The sequence below is a fragment of the Polyodon spathula genome, chromosome 7 (genome assembly GCF_017654505.1).
Source record: "Polyodon spathula isolate WHYD16114869_AA chromosome 7, ASM1765450v1, whole genome shotgun sequence".
Lineage (NCBI taxonomy): Eukaryota > Metazoa > Chordata > Actinopteri > Acipenseriformes > Polyodontidae > Polyodon > Polyodon spathula.
This window is the reverse complement of record NC_054540.1, coordinates 5,197,291-5,218,577: the sequence shown is the minus strand read 5'-3', so window position 1 is coordinate 5,218,577 and position 21,287 is coordinate 5,197,291. Positions and strand designations below refer to the sequence as shown.

Below are 21,287 nucleotides of genomic sequence, written 5' to 3'. Positions count from 1 at the left end.
ATAATAATCTCCAGCTCTTCTAAGTAATTCCAGTTCTTCCTCATATATTTGAAGACATTCTACAGTTGAATCTGGAATTTCACCGTAAGGGTTTTCATTTGAATAAGGTTCCCTTCCTTTGCTTTCTCTTCTCAGGGACTGAAGAAACCTTACAATCCAATTCTTGGTGAAACATTCAGGTGTTTGTGGATCCATCCCCAGACAAACAGCAAGACGTTTTACATTTCTGAACAGGTAACGAAAATACCCTTAAAAATGTATCGGTATGATTTACTTTGAAAAGCTTTTTTCTTGGTGTTTTCTGATATGAAATGTTGTTTCTCATTGTTAATGCGATGTGTGCTGTGCAGAGTTTCTCTCATACCCGCTTGCAATGCATTCAAGTGCTGTGTGTTGTGTGCTCAATAGGTGTCCCATCATCCGCCAGTGTCTGCCTTCTATGTAAGTAATAGAAAAGATGGGTTTTGCCTCAGTGGTAGCATCCTGGCCAAATCAAAGTTTTACGGTGAGTTCATTTATATATTCTACACAGGTTATGCATGTGTTTGACTGCCCCCATAATTCACACTACCCCCGTCATTTTGTATGACTATCCTTTCCATTGATTGTGGCTGCAGCACCCTCTTCAGAAACCTTTTATTGATGACCATTCAGTGGAGCTCCTATTCACTCCTGTATGGAAACATTGTCACAGCCACTACATTGCTTCCAGCTGCAGCTCGTAGTGTTCTATTAATTAACACATTGTAGTTTTGCAAGTTTAAACCCAGCCTATGTGCTCATACACACTACTGTCCTGCACTAGATTATACTATTCTATGAATATTAGAGTAGAGCAAATAACATTAAAAAGTGTCTCTTTTTTGACTCCTAATTATCATGTGTTTGCTGTATAATACTCCTCTTTTCTGTTTTCTCGTGAGCATTAGAAAGCATTATACTGTCAATCGTATTCATTATAGGCGTTTTAACCAAATGAAATATTTCAGGGTTTGGGACAACTTTCTGGTCATTTGGTCAAGTGTCTGGTTTAACTGAATGAATGTCACATATGAGATACTGGAATGTTTGTGAATCTGCTTGGATATAATAAGTTGCATTAAAAATAACTAAAGGTGAACCTGTAAGCATGCAGATGAGTAGCAAGAAATCCTGCACCTCTAGTATATTTACCTAGTAACTACAAGAAGCATCAATTATACAAGGAGACAAGTATTCTGGAGTCAACAAGAGATGCCTGAGGTTTGTGTACTAGTGAGGGAGACCGTTGTCTCGAAGTCCTCTAGTTATACCCATAATACAGTGGACCCTGTATCGTGTAGTGGTATTGAACGATCCCAATGAGAATTAATAGCTGAAAAGTTTCACTTGTAATAGAATCTGTAATAGCACCGTATCAATGCAATAATACAAGTCACTGGTGTCATTCAAGGGATTTACTCATAAAATATTTTCTTGCAGGCAACTCATTATCTGCCATACTGGACGGAGAAGCCAGACTGACTTTCCTGAACAGGGGGGAGGATTATGTGATGAATATGCCTTATGCTCATTGCAAAGGTATACCTCATGTTTTGTCGAAGGGATTGAACCACACTTTTGACCATGCCCTGCACACCGTGTCACCTGCTCCTCTTGGATAGGATAGGAGCTGAATCGTGGGTTTAGTTCACTGATATACAGATGTCTCTATCGTCTCAGCACATTGAAGAAAGTGTCCGAATGCAGCTGCCATGGTTATCACCAGCTGTGCCAGGAGCTTTTTGGATTAACTGGAAAAAATTGTCTGTACTATAAAAGCTGAAGCTGAATCTTGTTGCAGCTTGGTTGAACCTACAGTTACAGCAAAATAGCGTATATTGAAAAAGTGGCCAAAAGTTTTGCATCACCTAGATTTTTAGGATTGAGACATAATTGAAAAAAAATATATATTTACCGTATTACTTGAATTAATGCCGCCCTCGAATTAACGCCTCACTCGGATATCAGCTTTTTATTAGACACCGCCCTCGAATAAACACTGCTCTCAATAACGAAGTGTAAAGATTTTTTTTTTTTTTACCCCTGCTCAAAACATAAAGAAAGAAACGGCTGTATGCATGTGACGCCCTCAAAGAGACTGCAGCCTCAATCCACCATGTAATACAAACTAATGTACACACACCTTAGTCAGCACATTGTATTTTATGGTACAGTTCTGACAGACAACCCAAGATGAACTACTTACAAGCACAGCAGTCCTTCACATAAGCAAACCCAGCAGGGGATAAAACAAGGGCTGTCTGTTTACCTCGTCCTCAGCTTGGATGGTGAAAACTTAAACTCAGAGGAGCTTTGCTGGTCACTCTAGCGCTACCCGAAGGCTGGCCGAAGATATCTTCTTGTAGGGGGTTTAGTTGTTTTGTAATGTCCCTGGGATGTCTTGAATCAGAATCTGTGCAAGTCGAAGCCACATTTTCCCAAGTAAGCTGCGAACGTTTGGGCAATCGATGTACTGACTGAAATAGTATCACAGAGGGTATGCACATGACATCAGCACAAAACAAGCCAGGTTCCTAAAAAGAAAAGAAATTTGACAGAACTGGGCAGTGCAAGCCATCGGGAGACGTATCAAAAATCACACTGGACGTTTCCATTAATGCGTTTCATAAGTTTACCAATTAAAGCATCACCATTTTTGTCAGATATTTACGATGAGGATTGTTGGTGTTAGGCAGTGTGTTAGCCGACGGGCAGACAGTCCCTTCGCACAAAGTCACCAATACATACCACTCTGCAATAAACAGTGACTGTCCAGCAAAGCACAGCGCTCTGATAAACTCATTAACACAGTCATTCTGCACTCTCTTTTTATTAAATCTTCTGTAAAAGCTGCATAAATTGATCAGTTCACTCTCAGTTCATTTCTTGTTTTAGTTTAATGTGTCGTTTATTTTTCAGTTTGTTCTTTGTCAGCGTGAACATGCACCTCAATGCAGCTGTATTTGCAGCGCTATGCATCCTCTACCTCATCCGACCCACTTCTGCTATTTTTTGCTTTTTCTATATTTCTTTTGTATATCATAAACTGATTTACGCTTTCTCCCCATTCCTCCTCCACTAAAAATATTATATTTGTGTAAGTATTTCAATTTAGTTTTTGATCAAGCTAGTAGTTAGCATGCCCAGGAATTGCCACAATAATCAGACTTTGATTGACTAACATAATCAGGTGATAATGTGTTTGTGAAGTGTCAGAGAACCACGTTTGAAGGTTTTTGATCCTCTGTAAGTGTCTGCAGTGTCCTAGGATACAGTGTAGAGATGCCTATTACAATTTGAAAGTAAAGCAGTATTTTAATCAAAATATTGTTTATTTCCTAGAAAATAGTACTGGGAAAATATTGAATATTAGACAAAAACCGGGTATAAATCAGTATATGGGAAACGACAAAGCGGCATTTTTTCAATATATTGACGTAACATTATTCAGCAGGTTTCATTCGACTTTATGAAGTAACATTGGTTAATTCTATAAGGTGATGCAAAACCTTTGGCCATAGCCATACAGTTTACCTGGTATGGTAGGGGGACAAAACAGTGTATACTGAAAAATAAATAAAAAATGGGCATGTATCTCTGTAGTCTAGTTTTAAAATTATGTTTGATCCTCCTTCCTTGTGCCCAATACAGACTTCAGACAGCATGATGCTGAATGCTGTGATTTATGTGTTTATTTTTTAAAGGAATTCTTTATGGTACATTGACTCTGGAGCTTGGAGGGCAGATAAACATCATGTGTGAGAAAACGGGATACAGCGCTTTGCTTGAATTCAAACTGAAGGTAATTGTGTGCTTGGCTGATTGCGATGCATCGAAACGCATTGAAAGAAATAAGAACAAAAAGAAAATGTAGAAAAGAAAAGCATGACAAAAGCGTAATGAATGTATCCCTGTGTGTTTAAAAGAACTGTGCTGGCATACGTTCATTCAGCTGAGGTGCTTGCCAAATCCAGTTAATGTGTTCATCGTGACCCAAACTCACACACTCACAGAAGAAGTTTTTAGTGATTTCTGTGGCTGCCAGGGTTGAATCTACTTGTAATTAAATAGCTGTTTTCAGTTACTAATGAAAGTAACCAGCTGAATCTTTTCACAGCCGTTTTTAGGCAACAACGACAGTGTTAACCAAATATCTGGAAAAATCAAACTTGGCAAGGAAGTACTGGCTACTTTGGAGGGCCACTGGGTGAGTGTGTCCATTTGAATATTTATGGTGAGAGATTTTTCAATCTCTGTGATGTCAGATCACCTATTGAATATTGTAATGAGTCAGTGGCCCTAAAACACTGAATCGATAACCATAACCTATAGTAACGCTTTGGGAATTATTGCTTAAAACTATGCGTAAAAGTTGACCAATAGAATTACAGTACTGTATAATGTGTGGTGTTTTGTTGTAAAATAGTTTTACAGAAGCCACAAGTAACTCTGAAGCTCCTGCTGCATTTATTATATAGGACAGTGAGGTCATTATCCATGATAAGAAGACCGGAATCTCCGACACGTTCTGGAATCCGACTCCTGAGCTGAGGCAGAGCCGGCTGATGAGGTGCACCGTGGTGACCGAGGAGCAAGAGGACTGGGAATCGGAAAAGTGAGGGATCAGGCAGCAGATGCACAGGATGCTTGAGTGCTTTGAGGCTTCAATGCAGCTGACGGCCTGCAATGCCACTTGAGTGGTTATGGAGCCTTAAAGGCCAAATTGAGGAACTTTTAAATACACAAACCATCAGTATGGTTGCCTGTAGCATACTCCTGTGGCACACTCTGACAGTATAAAGGCTTGTGGAGTAATTTATTTTGTGATTCTTCAGGTTCTTCATTATAACTATTCCATTCATAGCTTTACACAAAAAAAAAAAACTGCTTTAAGAGTATACTGTAGGAAATGCAAATATTTTATAGCAAGGCTGATCCTTCATTGAAATCCTTTTTGTTTTTCAGTGTAGCTGCATAAACTGCAGTGCGATTCATTGATAGCGGGTTTGCCATTGCCAATCCACTGGGATGAACACGCCCCCTTGGAACAAAGCAGTTTTATCATTCCACTGATGCCCTTTCTCTGTTTCGTGCTCTCCTTTGATCAGATTGTGGCAGCACGTTACCCAAGCCATCCATAACAAAGACCAGGTGGAAGCCACCAACGAGAAGTACATCCTGGAGGAAGCACAGAGGAAGGCGACCCGGGAAAGGAAAGCCAAGTGCGAGGAGTGGAAATGCAGGCTGTTTGAGCAGGACCCCATCACTGGAGAGTGGCAGTATAGATATGCAGAGTAAGCACGGGCAAGCACAGGGCAATGCGGCCCACTACATCCAGCACCACATTTTGTCTGGGGGAGGGGGTGGGTCTTGTTTTTTGACCTAGTTGTAAAGCTGAAGTCACTTTTTCAAACTTATTTTGGTGTGCTTGCATGAAAGAAAAATATAAAAAGTGTATCCTAAAGTTACACCCCTTTGAAAAAAATGGATAAATGGCTTTTCCCAGGTTACAGTCCATCTGTAATCAAATTTCTAAATCATTAAATCATCAGGGAAAACTCAGGGTGAATAAATTGCCCCAGGTTTCTTATAAAATGGGGCCATCAGTGGACTTTTAAGAGCATTGAAAATATGTATGTATTTTGTTGTATTTCAGGGCTTCTGGAGTTTATACATGTTAGCTGGAAAGTACCGTATTTGTTTGAATTTAAGATGCAGCCCAAATTTCCCACCCTCAACTTGAGGAAAAATAAAGATGCATTTACTCATATAAGAAAATGACATATGAGGTAGTTTGGAGCAGTCTGCTGTCACACTGAGCATTACAGTTTATGTGCTGCTTCTCATTTCCAGTTGTGATTATTCGCAAATGTTTTTTGTGAACTGTGGTATTGCTTGGCAAGTAGAAAAATACGGGGGTCTGATTAGAACTGAGCCTAATAACGTGACACTGAAATTGCAAAAGCTTCTCTTCAAATTCCTCAGGAAGCTAGTGAAGCTTTTTGACAGGGAGGACCCTGTCGCTGGTTCAGCTGTGCTGCTGCTGTGGTAAATAGGAAGGCTTGCCCAGAGCTCAGCTGATTGGGACGTCCTGATTGGCTGGGGGGCATGTCGGGAGCCTATGCTGTTTAAGAATGCAGCAGCAGTGCCAGTTTAAAGCTCCTGCATCACAGCCATAGCAACACAGGCAGGCGTTGAGCGAAAGCTTGCTTTGTTTACATCGAGGAGGAGAGCGTCCACTCCGCAGGATAAATACTACAGAACCCTTCAACTGGCAGCCAGTCACGTTCCTGTTTGTGTTCTCGGGCAGTCACATCTTTTGTTGGTGATTTTAAATACACGCCTCCTTATATTGTACTCGAATTTGAGACGCAGGCCATTTTTTGAGAAGAAACAATTTGGTTTAAAAAACACTTAAATTGGAAGGAATATGGTATTTTATTGCCTAGCCAGAGGACTTCTGTTAACCTTGTATTGTTGTTTTGTGCAGTACCCGACCTTGGGATCCTCTGAATGATATGGTACAGTTTGAGAAAGAGGGTTGGATCCAGACAAAAGTCAGGCACCGCACACCTATGGTACGTTCTGGGAGTGTAATTAGTCTCAGTAACCAGGGGGCAAGGCGGGACAATTGCAAATGTCAGGTAGGTTGGTGCATTTCTGTTGGCTAGAGCATTTGCTTCAATCTCGCTGTTGCTCGCGCAGTGCCAAACCCATGGTCATTTTTGTTTTACCTCGATCATACAGTATTTTGTTGGTGACTCCCAAGAAACCCACACATCTATTTAGATTTTTTTTAACAGAGTAAAGAGTAAATAGCTCCAAACCAAAAAAAATAATATATATATATATACACATACACACACATATATATATATTTTTTTTTTTTTTTTTTGCAGCCCCCTTTTTAAGATGTTTGTGAATACTCAAATATTATTTTTTGTCTGATTGAGCTGAATTTGAGGATTGTCATTTAGGTGTAACTGCCTTGCTCTGTAATTCGCTCTTTTGTAATTCTGTCCTTGTTCCCTATAGAAATCCAGCAGGTATGAAGCTCTGAAACTCTGTAGCGTTGACAGTGCTAGCGCCATCTAGTGCACGGCTATAAAAGGAAACCTAATTGACCATGTCAGTGCAGTAGGTGGAGCTGGCTCTGAGCATTCTACTGGCTTTTGCTAATGTAGCTTTACTTTTGCGTCTGGTCAATGTATTTAGTGCAAGGAAGTCAAAAGTCAGTTCAAACCTTAATATCTGACCCTCACAACTCATCTTACACAAACTGCAGAATAAATTAATAAAAACAACTTCATGGAAAAGGAAAGGGGGCAGTAAAAAACTTGAACATGTCATACTCTATACTGTTATTTTTGCACCATCCCCACCCAGTCTTGTATAAGGATATCTTTTTGTTCCTCCCTGTTTTTGACAATCCATTTCCATGAAACATGGGCACTACAGCATCCAAAAAATGTCACAAATAAGCACGCTTGCATGCTTTGCTGCAAGGCTGGTCAAACGATCATGTGCAGCATGTGTGTCTTTTTCAGCCCTTTTTGGTTTTTGCAGATGTCCTTTATTGCTGGTAACTGATGCATTGCAGGTCACTGTTCCTAAAAGAAAGCACAAGCAAACTGATAAGCCGGAAAGTGTGGAGAGTGGCGGCTCCTCCCCCGAACCTGATCAACGTGACTCTTCAGGCAATGAAAGTAAGGAAACTCTGCCTCTCTTTCCAACGTGCATCAATAATGGAGTCCCAGACTGCAATGGAACAGGGCAGCCAAGGTTCAGCTGTAACACTAGCACTGGTGGTGGTGAGGAATAGAAAGTGTTGTAAAAGTCACATGATGTATTTAATTTAAACAAAGGCTGCTTTCATGTGCTTGTGTATACCTTTCCTCATACAACAGAGACAAAATCCAGATAAAGTGAAATAATAATTGGTCAAGATATATTTAGCTAGTCTTGAGTAATGAGGCTGCTTGTTAAAAAGTTTGCAGGCTGTGTGGGAAACTTGTGATGCCTCACAGTGAAGTAGATGTTGTTTTGAGTTGTTCTACAATTGTATTATTTTTATTTCAGGACACAAAATAAAGCACAGCTCAAGGTTAAGAAAAAAAGGTGCCGACTTCAATGACCTTCAAAGTGCCATTGACTCTATTAAACACACCCAAGAGGAAATTAACAGGCAAGAGAAAGAGAGTTCTTCTTTAATAATACTGTTTATTTGCATTTCATGTTGTCTAGTAAAAAGCCAGTGTTTGTTGTGGAACGTGTGGTGTTCAGGAATTCCGTTTACTATGTTATTGTCTGTGGTGATCCTAATGCAACCTGAGCATGTAACAAAGTCATAGTACTCAAATAAAGTAGCATACGTTTTTATAGGGCTTTCCATTGACCTTCTCTTAATCTATTGAATTAAAGGGAGATGAGGTAGGACATACAGTACTGTAACACTTTGATTATTGAATTCTTCAATTCTCTTTCCTTCTGCTCTGATTGTGATATGCTTTTGAAATGCAGCTAAGCAATGTAATATATAGTTAAAGGTTAAGCACGCTGATGGGACGTTTCCTGTGTTGGTATTATATTATAGAACATGAATACTGTAAATTAATCCCATTTGGTGTAAACTCTATCTATCTATCTATCTATCTATCTATCTATCTATCTATCTATCTATCTATCTATCTATCTATATATACACACACACACACACACACACAGTGCCTTGCAAAAGTATTCAGGCCCTCTCCCAGTTTCACATTTTGTTGCTTTAAAGCTTGCAGTCATGACACTTTGAAGTAGGAATTAATATGTGTTATATACACAACCTACTCCACACATTCAAAGCAAAAACACAAAGAAAGAAGTAAATAGACAATTAATATGAAATAAAAATGGAAAAAGGTCATGATTGCAGAAGTATTCAAACCTGTTGCTGTGGTAAACCTAAATTAATTCAGGTGCACAAAATGACCTTAACGAGCCACACAATTGGTTGAGTGGTCTCTGTCTGTGTGCAATATTAGTGGTTCTTAAGATTTCAGAATAAAAACACCTGTCTCTCTGAGGTTCCTTAGTCAGGTAGTGAATTTCAAGCAAAGACTCAACCATGAAGACCAAGGAGCTTTCAAAGCAAGTCAGGGATAAAGTCATTGAAAAGCACAGATCAGGAGAAGGGTACAAGAAAATATCAAAGTCTCTGAATATCCCTGTGAGCACAGTTTACTCAATCATCAAGAAATGGAAGGTGCATTGTATCACCGTCCCTCCAAACTGAGCAGCCAGGCAAGGAGGAAACTGGTGAGGGATGCCACTGTGAGGCCAACGACAACTTTGAAAGAGCTCAGTGGCTGAGATGGGAGATAATGTGCATCAGTCAACAATATCCAGAACACTTCACAAAAGTAGCCTGTATGACAGGGTGGCAAGAACGAAACCATACTAAAAATAAGTCATCTCAAAGCCCGCATGGAGTTTCAACAAAGCAATCGAGTGATCCTGCAAAAATGTGGCAAAGGGTGTTGTGGTCAGATGAGACCAAATTGGAACTTTTTGGTCTAAATGCCAAGCATTACGTTTGGCGCAGACCCAACACAGCACATCTCCCAGACAACACCATCCTTACAGTCAATCATGGTGGTGGTAGCATCATGCTATGGGGATGCTTCTCCTCAGCAGGGACTGGAAAGCGTGTTAGGATTGATGGAAAAATGGATGGAGCAAAGTATAGGCAAATACTGGAGGAAAACCTGTTTGTCTGCAAAAGACTTAAAACTGGGGCAAAAATTCACCTTTCAGCAGGACAGTGATCCAAAGCACAAGGCCAGAGATACACTGGATTGGCTTAAGAATAAGAAAGTGAATGTCCTTGAGTGGCCCAGTCAAAGTCCTGACTTGAATCCTATTGAGAATCTGCGGAAAGACTTGAAAACTGCTGTCCATAAGCGATCCCCAGGCAACTTGAGAGAGCTTGAGCAAATCTGCCAAGAAGAATGGGCACAAACTGCACCAAGCCGGTGTGCAAAGTTGGTAGAGACTTACCCAAAAAGACTTGCAACATATTTCAGTTTTTTCTCTTTAGTTTTTGCTGACATTTACTGTAACTTATCTTACCCTTAGACGTCTTCAGTTTGAGCATTCAAGTTTTGAATAAAATATTAAGTTTAAAAAAATGTGTATGCATCATTTTGTAATTTCACAAAATGGGGCACCATAGGAAGGTCTGAATACTTTTGCAAGGCACTGAATGTATATAATTTATTTTTTATTTTTTCAGATTAATTTTTTTTTTTTTTTTTTTTTACTACGTATTTTGTGCTCAGCAAGTCGAAATGACTCAAAATTATGACGGATTTAATCCATTCGCTTAACTCATTAGTTTCAGTGTCTTATACAGCAATAAGTAACTAAAAAATGTATATGGGCATATTTCCCTACACGTCTGCTGTGGTTAAATAATAATAACAGTTCATTGTTGTTGTTTGTTTCATGTCTTGGAGGTATGTGACGGCCCTGTCTTCAGTCAGTCACTCAATCATTATTTTTGGGTTACCCACACAGAACCATCCTCTTGTCTCCCAGTATGGTTTGTTTTCTATTGCCCAACTCCTCTTGGAAGACTGGAAAAGTATTTTGGTTAGGCAAACCCCACACACATTTGATAATATATCTTTTTTATTATTGTTTCATCTTTAATTTTCAGAAGCATCACTGCTCTCCGAAGTCGTGCCCTGGCAGGCCAGCCTCCACCAGAGAGCAATTTCCTGCAGCAGAGGGATTACATCATCATCTTCCTTCTCATCTTCGTCCAGATCTTCATGAACTTCCTGTTCAAGTAGTCAGGCTGCTCCAAACCCGAGCTGGAGAACGAGGAGGAACAGATGCTGAAGGAGAACCAGACAGATTTGTGTCTGTGGCAGTGCTGCCCTTTCCACTAACAGCTCCTGAATGAAGCCAATAAGAATTCTGTAAATTAGTACAGGGAACCAAAATGGAGGGTTAAAAAAACAATTGGGTAGAGATTTTATAATTCCTTACAATTTAAAAAAAAAAAATATTATTTATAGGTCATGTACAATTTGCTGTGAAGACAGGCAAATACAATAATTTAATTTGGATCCTTTAGTTTACTACTGACATATCTCTAAGATCCTGTGTGGGGGAAAATTAATTAAAAGTACACCACCTGGCCACTTACAGATTGTTGAGTAAAACATGTAAGAAACAAAGTCAACTGGACAAACATTTCAGCTAACGCCTTCAGTAAAGAAACACAGTGTTCTGGATCTCACCAGATTCCAGTGTACTAGGACTGAACAGTGCTGCAGAAAGCTGACCAAGAACCGTGAAGTCATGTGCCTAATGTGATGGGGCTTGATAAAGTGGCTTCAATACACAGCAGAACCTCAGAGTTAGGATGCCCACACTTACAAACTGGCCAGTCAACCCCAAACTACTTGAGATCAGACACATGGCTCCTGGCTGCTGTAAAAGACATAAAGATCAGAAAGTTAAACACAGGCCTCCTGGTTTACTTTTTTGTTGTTATTCCTCAAATTAAATCTGTAGGCCTTGCACATATATTAAATCATTGGAAATGTAAAGTTACAGACACTTCAGACGCATAAACAACCTCTATTCCTGACACGGCGGTTCTACTGTAGTCTGGAAAACAAGACCATTTACAGCAGCGCAATAAGGAACTTGGGAGTTAAGCACATGGTTTTTAAACCACTTGGTCATTAGCTCTCTAGATCTGCTTATTTTCCCTAACATGTATTTTGAATGTCAAAATAATCCTTTTAGGATCAGTTTGGTATACCGTTTCAAAACAAAAAGGAAACCAATCTGAAAAGAGAACTTTTTGAATCCGTTCTTAGGTAATACTGGGTGTTTCTGTAACACAGATAAGTAGAAATGTATGGAAATGCAGGCCTGCAGGACAACAAATTGTTTCTAATGTAGTAGCTACTAGAAAGCACCCCTTGCAATGTACATAACTTATAACTTATAGACGCATAACTTTAGACTCATAAACAAAACTAAATAGTGCAAGCTCATAGAAAATGCCAAATGCCACTTGTAAGAGGGACATGGAGCGCTGGTACAGTGATTGTAAATACACTGTGTTACTGTGCGTAAACTTTTTAACAAAGAAATATTTCTATTGGTCCATAAACACATCTCTTGGAGCACTGAATCGGTGAAGATCACCTTGTTGCTCATTGCTTTTGTCATTTTGAAGTTTTCTGCATATCATTTCTTGTTGCTGAAAGTGAGAATTCAGAATTCTGTAATGAACTATTGCTGATCAGTGCCTTTAGGATGGATCTGACTGGGAGAGGGGTGAATACATTCTGTCATGTGGTTGTGCCATAAAAAGCCTTTGAGAAATCTCTGAACATGACCGTGACTGTGCGTTTCTGTTTCACTTGCAGAATTTCTCATCATTTATTCCTGCCACTGCAGCCTAATTTTCTACGTTTTATTAGTTTACTGTCATTGTTAACTGAAAAGGCACCTTCAAAGAGAGGCAATTGTCTGTTTTATTTCCATAATCTATAACATTTTTTCGTTATACAATTTTCGTTTTGTAACTGTCTGTTTTCCACATGAATGTCGTTTATAGAATATAATTTGAAACTATCAGTATTTTTATTTTTTTTTTAAATAGAGATTCTGTTTAACAATGTGGAACCAGTCAATGTGTGTAACTGTCAAGCCTGCGTATGTCCTCACATTACTATTTATTTGTAAAACACTTCTGTAAGCTTTTATCATCTACTGTATCATATCTTAACATATCACCAAAATAAATCTTTTCATTGGCATCATCGCAGCATTGGTTTTTAAATGGTTTTGTTTGTGCATTGTTCCAACTGTTTCAATGTGATACTGAAGAAAGAATGCTACAGAGCAAAAGGCAAATGCCACAAAGTTCATGGTACATTAGTGTTGCAGATGCCTATGTTACCTGTGTCTATAGAGGGCAACCAGAGTGGAAGGGCCACTCCTTAACCCATAGTTAAAGTACCTTAACACAATCATATCACAAAATACAAAATATTATTAACTGCAAAAAGAACCACTATAGGAGGCTGTGTGGTCCAATGGCTAAAGAAACAGGCTTGTGACCCAGTTCAGCCATCGACTCATTGTGTGACCCTGAGCTAATCACTTAGCCACCTAACCTGAAAAAACTAAACAAAACAAAAAAAAAAAACATTAGTTGATTCGAGGAACAGTTGAATACCAGCAAGACTTTAATTACCGATGACGTATACTAGTATTTGATTACTATGATGAATGTAGTTAGCCCATTACTGCATGACTTTTTTGTTTTTTTGGTTGCTGAATTATATAGCAACAATTGAAACGCTATGCACCACAGGGTACAGGTTTTTTGGTGTCTAGTTATGAATGTTCTTACATTATAGTTTCAGTTATTACTTATTAACTTTTTGTCAATAAAAAAGATTTAATGTAATACATGGTTGATTTTGGTCAAAGATCAAAATGCTAAGATTGCTGTAGATTGTAATGAATATGCATTCATTTTCTAATCCCTTGCAGTACAGATTTAATTTACAGCAACAAAAACCTAAATATGGAAATGTATAAACCTCTTTTATTGATTGCTTTTGCTATATAAAATAGCAAAACCTTTGTAAAACTGCAAAAGTACAAACTAAATTAAATTTCTTCTCAATTAAAACTAAATAAAATATATACATAGCACAATAAATAACTCACATAGGTAACTGCTATACATTACAAAATTCTAAATTCAGTGCAACTTATTTTAAAAACAATTATTTGAACATCTAACCATCCAATAAATAACATTTAATTTAGTTCAAGGTTAAAACAGATAAGTAGATATTTCATCAATAAATAAGCACATATAGCTTACTTTAAAAGTGTCTTTTGAATTTTTTTTCTAATCAGTATAATTTCTATTGTATTTTATATTTCATACAGAGCTAAAATTGGATTTGAATTCAAATATAATATTAATAACTTATACTAAAAATGTTGTTGTTTTTAGATATGAATACAAGATCCCAACCAGTTAATAGCAGAATACAACAACTTTTCTGCCAAACCATGTGAAGAAAAAAACAACACTTATTTTCCCATTGTTATCTTTGACATTCTCCAGCCAGTTTAATGGTAAAACTATCTGAAGCGGAATCGTGTATGAAGCCCAAATTGGCATTTGATGCATATAAACATTGTATTTTTGTTGCAAGTAGCACATTTTCTTGTCTTCTCAATTTCATCAACAAGGTGTTCCTTTCCATCCTTGTACACACTCAGTGGTACTCGTTTGTCAAGGAGCTGTGGTTTACCCAGTTGATGTGCAATAGCTGGTCGAGAGGCATAAGGAAAAAAGTAGGTTTTCACTACCTCCCGTCAAAAATCCAAGTGTAAGTGTTTTGGTCTTGTGAGCAGGTGAACGGCGTTAAAGCAGCCAAGCATTCTGCATGGCAACATCAGGCAAAAATGCAAAAAAGGGCCACCACCACTTCTTACTTCTGACGCCGATTTGATAGCTGCCAATATTCTGATCCATGTGATCAGTTCCTCCCATGTACATGTTGTAGTAGGACACCAATCGCGGCTGAACAATTTCAATGTGCTGTTTTTGTGACCATCTTCCGATTGTCTGTAGTGTGTTCACTCCAAAGGCAGTACCGGCAATTGTTTCAACACTGCTGTCATTCCATCTACAGATAACAAGGTCAGAATCAAACTTCCCTCCTGAAGTCAAAGCCTCCTCTTTTTTCTTTTTTTGTAGCATCAACAGCCTTCAGTGGCCACTGTTCAGTCCTGTTGACTCTGAGTGTACCTGTGGCAAAAATCCGTTGGCTATGCAGCACATCAAAAAGATAGTGAGGAAAAAAGTTTGAACCTTGAAGCAGGTTGGTGTTGTCAGCGCAGTGAATGTGATGGACATCCCTTGGATAACAGCTTGATTTATCACATTGTTTTCATTTTCCCAGAACATCCCTTCGCCTTGGCAGTGGGACATATCCATAAATGAACAGTATGGCAAGAAAAACCTGCATCTCTGGTTTTGTGACACTGAAGTTGGCTTTTCCTTTTTGCCATGCACAATCAACTCAGTGACTTCAACTTCTAAGAAAAGTTCACAGTTCCACTGGGGTAGAGATCTTCAGTCAAATGTTTGGGTGGCTCTCCATTCAGGATTTGGTTTAAATTCTGTTCTATCCCTCTATCCCTTTTCAATTTTGAAACGCTATGCCGTAAAGGGTTAACTTGTTGCATGTTTATTTTAGAAAACTTTCTGAGCGCACACAGTTTCATATTTGTATTGTTTGTTTGTTTTTATAAACCATTTTGTTGACGCTTCAGGCATCTTTGGAGAGGTACTGGTGGCATTTATGTACTGTAGTTGTAGGTTGGAAGAGTACCCTAGTAGAGTTTTTTTTTTTTTAATTTTATTTAATGACATTGAAAAATACTTGAATTTTAGTATTTTACTGCATTTAAGACGGAGATACCAAAAACTAGTGACATACACAGAAGAAAGCATTGCTCAGGAAAAACAATCTATAAATATCTCACGTCTTTGAATTCTACATACAGTCAAAAGTCCTTCCTGTCTCAGTCTTTCACCTGACAGGATCTGGAAGAGTCGGGTTTCTAGGATACAGCAGAACGCTCAACGCTTTTCTGTTTCTGAATAAAAAAATCTAAAGGATGGAATGTGGTTGATGGGAAAGGCAGAAAGGAGCCTCTGCGGTAAGTTTCCATAATGTGAATCCATGTATTATTATTATTATTATTATTATTATTATTATTATTATTATTGTATTAATATTAGTAGTCGTATTTATTCATAAACTAATTTAATATAAAGCGTGCACATATTAATAAAAACGCAACGTTTGGGCAATAATACTGCTAAACTACGAGGTCTAACTTGTTTGAGCAAGGGTTTGAACTTTGGCGTCTTTACATTTATATGAAAAAAGAATTGAGCTTTAAACATTTGTATACAAATATACTGTACTGGTGGAATTGCGGAATTCAAGATTGGCTTAGCACAGAGTGCCTGTTTATATTTAAAGTACGTGAATTATAGAAGAAAGCTTGTGTTTCAAACGCGTGTATCGGGATGCATTTTGACACATACTCTCTTCTTCAGCCTCCCAGCCTTCTAGTTTCTGATAGAAATCTGTTGCCGATCTACACTGTTTGGCTTCTGAAGTTAAAGGGTCGCTGGGTCGGCCCCTGCCATTTTTACCGAGGTGAGTTTTGTAGAACTGCCTATTCCCTTACAACCTATTCTGCCAAGCCAATATATACTGATTAATGGCTGTGGCAGAAAGAATGTTTGACAAAGTCTGTGTAACAAAAACAAACAAACAAAACAGAAGTTGGTTTCTGTGTAAATAATGGTGTTAATATATACACAAGCCCTTCCTGTTACTCCCAATGTACAAGATAAGAAATTAGAATACCTTGGCTGTTTTGTAATAATTTAATAATTTAAATGGAATAGAAACACTTTGGGGGATTACTTTATGCCTGTGCTATTATGTTAGGAATATACATTATATAATTATCATAAAGTTCCATTAATATGTTAGACAGAATGAAGAATTAATGTTTATTAATGTTTTGTCTGGGTTTTGTGTCCATCTAACCTGAACACTGTGTGGTGATGTGTGAATGGTTAACACTGAAGCTTCTGCTTGGAAAGATCAATACTGTTATTACCAAATATGTCACTTTTCAACAGCTTTCACTGCCAAAAGTCAGCCTCTACTTCTATCTCCCTATGATATTTTCGCTTTTTTGATCCAGTTTGAATCAGTCCCCCAAGAATAAAGAGGACTGGTAAGAGTCACATCTAGTTCAGTACTCCCTAATAAATGCATAACTCTCAACATTTTGCCTTTGAGTAGAGTCAAGTACAGTGTTTTATTTTGTATCCATCCTTAGCATATTATATTGAGAGATTACACATCCATACATAGTGCAACACATAATCCTAAGCTCACACACACAGCATTTGTTTAAATACTGTATATCCCTGACAAGCATTCTGAACCTGTTTCACTAGTCCTGTTTATTCTCTGTGAAGATTTATTATGAATAAAAATGTATTTTCATAGTTATCTAAAGTTAGTTACGGTAGTCTTGAAATCAGTAAGTGGGTTGTACACTACACTTATTTATGTATTAATCTGCAGTATCGTTTAGTACAGTATGCTATTTTAGGATAAATGGCAGGCCTACTTGTTGTTTACTGAATGCAAAATACTGTTGACTTTATATTAACATACAAATCAGTAATTTTGAACCTTTGTTTTTTTTTAGATCAACAAATGTGATATTCTAAAATGAACCATGTGCATTCTTTGGATATTGGCACTCTGATACAGATTTCTGAAACCTTGGAATCTGTTGTTTGTCAATGTTTTGGGCCGAATGGGGGCCAAGTGCTTTTTACTAAAGCCACAGGTGAATTACTTGTTACACGAGATGGAAAGAGGGTACTGAATTCACTTCTTCTGGACCATCCCATTGCCAGGTATTCAGAAAACTTAGTTGGAGACCCTTCCTGTCTCTATAAACAGTTGCTACAACGATAGACATGCAATAAAAACACCATAGATCAGTATGGTGATGTCTGTCTGCTGCATGACATATGAAAAACATGCAGTGCTCATTTTGAGCCCTTTTGAGATTTATAAGATTGGATTTATAATATTTCATGACTATTTGATTAGATTCAGCAAAGATTTAATATCAGTATACAGTCCTCTTTAAAGGGCAGATTGATACAGAAACCTAGAGAAACTACTACAGTATTTAGATGAATAAACATGAGCAGAGTTGTAATTTGTTATCTATACAATGGAGGGCATTCCAAGACAAGGTAAGTTGACCTCACAAAGGCATCTTGTTAAAGTGTTTGTCTATTGGACTACAGTATTTATTTAATGTTCTTCACATTTATGACTGAGTGTTTGAATTGCACATAACCTTGAAGAACTATCGCAGTGGACAGATCAGTAAGTTCCCTAGAGTATGATACCCCTCAAATTTTCATGATTTCTGAATCAATCTCTAGAAAAGCTATTTATTAACTTAACACGGAATGCATTATATATGTTTTGTTGTTGTAGCTTTACAGTAATTTAGTTTTGTTTATTTGTTTTATTTATTTGTTGTTTTGGCTTCTTGCTTTTAAAATCTAAGTAAAAAATAACAAAAATAACAAAAAGATAAATAAAAATAACAATTTTGCTTAACAGTATAAATGTACCAGTACTCTGGCTTCTATGAGTTAAGAACCCTTTGCTTTGTTTTGTTTTTTTCTACCAGAATGATCGTGGATTGTGTCTCTGCTCACTGCAGTGTGACTGGAGATGGCACCAAGTCATTCATTTTACTGCTGTCTGCATTGCTCCGAGGACTTCAAGCCTCAGTAGACAAGGGCACAGCAGAACAATCCACCTGTCACAACTTTTTAGGGAGAGCGAAAGAGCGAAGTGAAGAGGTGACGCATGTGACCGATTGTCTGCTTACATTTCAGACACAAGTTTTGGACCAAATTATCAGACATCACCTTAATCAGCATGTCACATCTTTGTTTACAGGTGATAAGATGACTCTGACAAATGACAAAATGGGGTCAATTATGGAAGCCTATTTTTGTGGCAAAATAGGAAATGTTCATTACAAGTTTTTAAGTGAGATGGCCTGTGATTACTTTTTCAAGTGCACCTGTGATCAGGGAAGAGGTCAGACTCTGAATTTAATTTGCAGACATTTTTTAGACCTTCACACTGCAGTGAAGGGTTTTCCTATAAGGAGTTCAAGGATCCTGGAAGGGCTGGTGCTGCACCGAGATTTCACAGTTTACTGCCAGACAGATGGTCAGTTAAAAGTGTTGGTTGTCACAGAACCAATCCAGCCTCCTCTTTCAGATGCTGGAACAACATTGCTCCACCGTTCCAACTTTCAATTGCAGTCTTCCAACATCTGGATCGCTAAAAGAGTGGAGGAAATAATGAACTTTTTGCAACAGAACCAAGTGAAATTATTATTATCCAGTGTAAAGCAGTCTGATGTGGTCCTCTATCATGCACAGTTGTGTGGTATATCTGTTGTGCAATGTATAGAGGCTGATGAGTTATCTCTCTTCTGTTATCTTGCTGGAATAGCTCCTCTTTCATCACCTTGGGACATTCTTCACAGTAGAGACACAGACCTGGCAAACGCAGTGTTCTGCAAACCTGTTTTGCTCGGAGCCCATAGGTATGCTCACATTGGTTTGAAGAATAGAGGTGATTTTTCCCCACATTGTGTTATCCTTTGCGGGCCCATTCCTGGTCTAACCGAGCAGTGTGTCTCTGCCTTTCACAGTGGTTTTAAAATGCTGCAGCATTTATTTGAGTCTATTGATTTATGCCAAGGGCAGGGACCGTGCAACAAAAATCCAAACAATGGTAATGCAAATGAAGCCCATTGCAGCTTGGAAACAGTTGTTCAAAAAGATAGAATTATAGATACACTTAACGAAACCAGCGACAGACATGACATTCCCCGCCTTACAACTGAGGAAATTTGTGCCAGCAGTAATTTGGTCAGTGATAAAGTGCAGGGGGAAGTTATAAGGGAGGACCCAAGGGGAAATCAAAACAGCCTTGCAGGTGCTGTAAATTTGGACATCAGGAACGTACAGACTGGTATTTTAGCAGGATGCAAGACCACAGGTGATAATTTGGATGAACAGTTAAAGCAAAGGAACATGAATTGTGTGAACAAAGCAAGAGAAGTGGGCAGTGTGTTAGGACAACATGGTTGTGCTCTCAGCAGCTGTGCCATTCAAAAAGACAGCACTGCAGCTAAAAATACGCAAAGGGATATCCGAGGCAGTGCCCTCACACAGGAGCATGCAGATGTCTTAATAGAAGCTGGCAGTGTTTTGCCAGTAGGAGGCAGCTTTGAATTTCTCTTACACCACTATCTCCGGCTGTACGCCCAGCACAGCCTGCAGCCTGAAGTGAAGACAATGTGCAGCCTTGTAGCAGACGCTGTGCTAAACATTCCCAGGAACATTTACAACACTAAAAGCACAAACAGACGTTTTCTACAAGTTTATACCAAAGTCAGAAATGACATTCAAAGCAAGGGATGTATAATTGATGGCCCTGGGTTACTAGAGTCGGTGTCTTGTAAATACCAGCTTCTGGTTTCAGTACTGCATTGTGCAAGGAGTCTGGTGACTATAGACTCTTTGATTGGTATTGACAGAAAGACTCCAAACACAACAAAGGGGGAAACGGAAGATGTTGAGTGAATCCACATAGCTATTTTTCCTGTAACTATATCCGATATATATATATATATATATATATATATTATATATATATATAAATATATATATATTATATAACATACATAACTACTATTGATAACTCTTTTACTGCCAATTTGACCTATTAATGGTATTTTGTTTTTTCTTTATAACTGATGTACTGTGTCTTCTTTTCCTTTGATTATAAGAAGGTAATTATAGTATAGCAGTAACATGGCACAATGTTGCTTTTAATTTATAGAAGGCAGTGTGGTTCAGTGGTTAGTGACCCTGAGCAAGTCACTTAACCATCTTGTGCTCCATCCTGCAGGTGAAATGTTAAATCAGTGTCCTGTTGTAAGTGACTCTGCATATAATGCAGTTCACAGCCTAACTCTGTAAAGTGCTTTGTGACGGTGGTCCACTATGAAAGGTGCTATATAAAAATAAAGATGTTATGTTATTATGTTATTCATAGATGGTAAATTTGACTTTCTTTCTTGGCAGTGGTTTTAGGTTTGCTTGCTGTACAAAATACAACCTGGCAATTTAATCCAGTACAACATTAAAGACTCATTAATCTTTATTCAGCATTAGTTTTTTAATTATTATTATTATTTTATTATTTTAAGATTTACAAAGGCATGCATGCTTGTCCAGTTCTGCTAGCTGATTGAGTCAACATCAACAACATGACCAAAAAACCTAACCCCTGCCCGAAGTCTGTCTCAACTCAGTTTCCAACTGTCTTCTGGTCCTTGTGTCTGTGCTGTGCTTAGTGGTTAACTTTGTCAACACTCCCCTCATTCTAGGTTAAATAGGTTATGTTTCTTCAACCTATTTGAATAACTCATTCCTCTTAGCCTTGAGATTTGTTAATATGTTAAATAAAACGAAGTTAAAATGTTAAAAAGTTAAGTCT

The 21,287-nt window shown here is 38.1% G+C and overlaps 2 protein-coding genes and 1 long non-coding RNA gene across 11 annotated transcripts in view; all 3 read left to right on the top strand.

Moving 5' to 3' along the window:
* The window catches only part of LOC121318044 (oxysterol-binding protein-related protein 8-like), a 99,277-nt gene extending 86,423 nt beyond the window's left edge, over positions 1-12,854 (top strand). For 7 of the 9 annotated variants that reach the window (XM_041254263.1, XM_041254269.1, XM_041254267.1 and 4 more), the window contains 11 exons: positions 136-234; positions 409-505; positions 1,462-1,560; positions 3,726-3,823; positions 4,139-4,228; positions 4,500-4,636; positions 5,130-5,315; positions 6,512-6,665; positions 7,622-7,727; positions 8,101-8,206; positions 10,727-12,854. In XM_041254263.1, the coding sequence (XP_041110197.1) occupies positions 136-234; positions 409-505; positions 1,462-1,560; positions 3,726-3,823; positions 4,139-4,228; positions 4,500-4,636; positions 5,130-5,315; positions 6,512-6,665; positions 7,622-7,727; positions 8,101-8,206; positions 10,727-10,862 (1,308 nt within the window). In that variant the 3' untranslated portion in view covers positions 10,863-12,854. The remainder of the gene's footprint in view (positions 1-135; positions 235-408; positions 506-1,461; positions 1,561-3,725; positions 3,824-4,138; positions 4,229-4,499; positions 4,637-5,129; positions 5,316-6,511; positions 6,666-7,621; positions 7,728-8,100; positions 8,207-10,726) is intronic. The other 2 variants (XM_041254266.1, XM_041254270.1) reach the window with 1 other exon arrangement.
* A 2,841-nt stretch (positions 12,855-15,695) lies between these two features.
* Positions 15,696-17,093, top strand: LOC121317933. The gene is made up of 3 exons (XR_005950552.1): positions 15,696-15,792; positions 16,199-16,301; positions 16,796-17,093. It is a non-coding gene; the product is annotated as an uncharacterized LOC121317933 (long non-coding RNA).
* Positions 17,094-17,354: 261 nt separating this feature from the next.
* Positions 17,355-20,368, top strand: LOC121319045 (Bardet-Biedl syndrome 10 protein homolog). The gene is made up of 2 exons (XM_041256268.1): positions 17,355-17,590; positions 18,388-20,368. The coding sequence occupies exons 1-2, from the start codon at positions 17,400-17,402 to the stop codon at positions 20,366-20,368; spliced, it is 2,172 nt and encodes a 723-aa protein (XP_041112202.1). The 5' UTR covers positions 17,355-17,399.
* Positions 20,369-21,287: the final 919 nt, after the last annotated feature.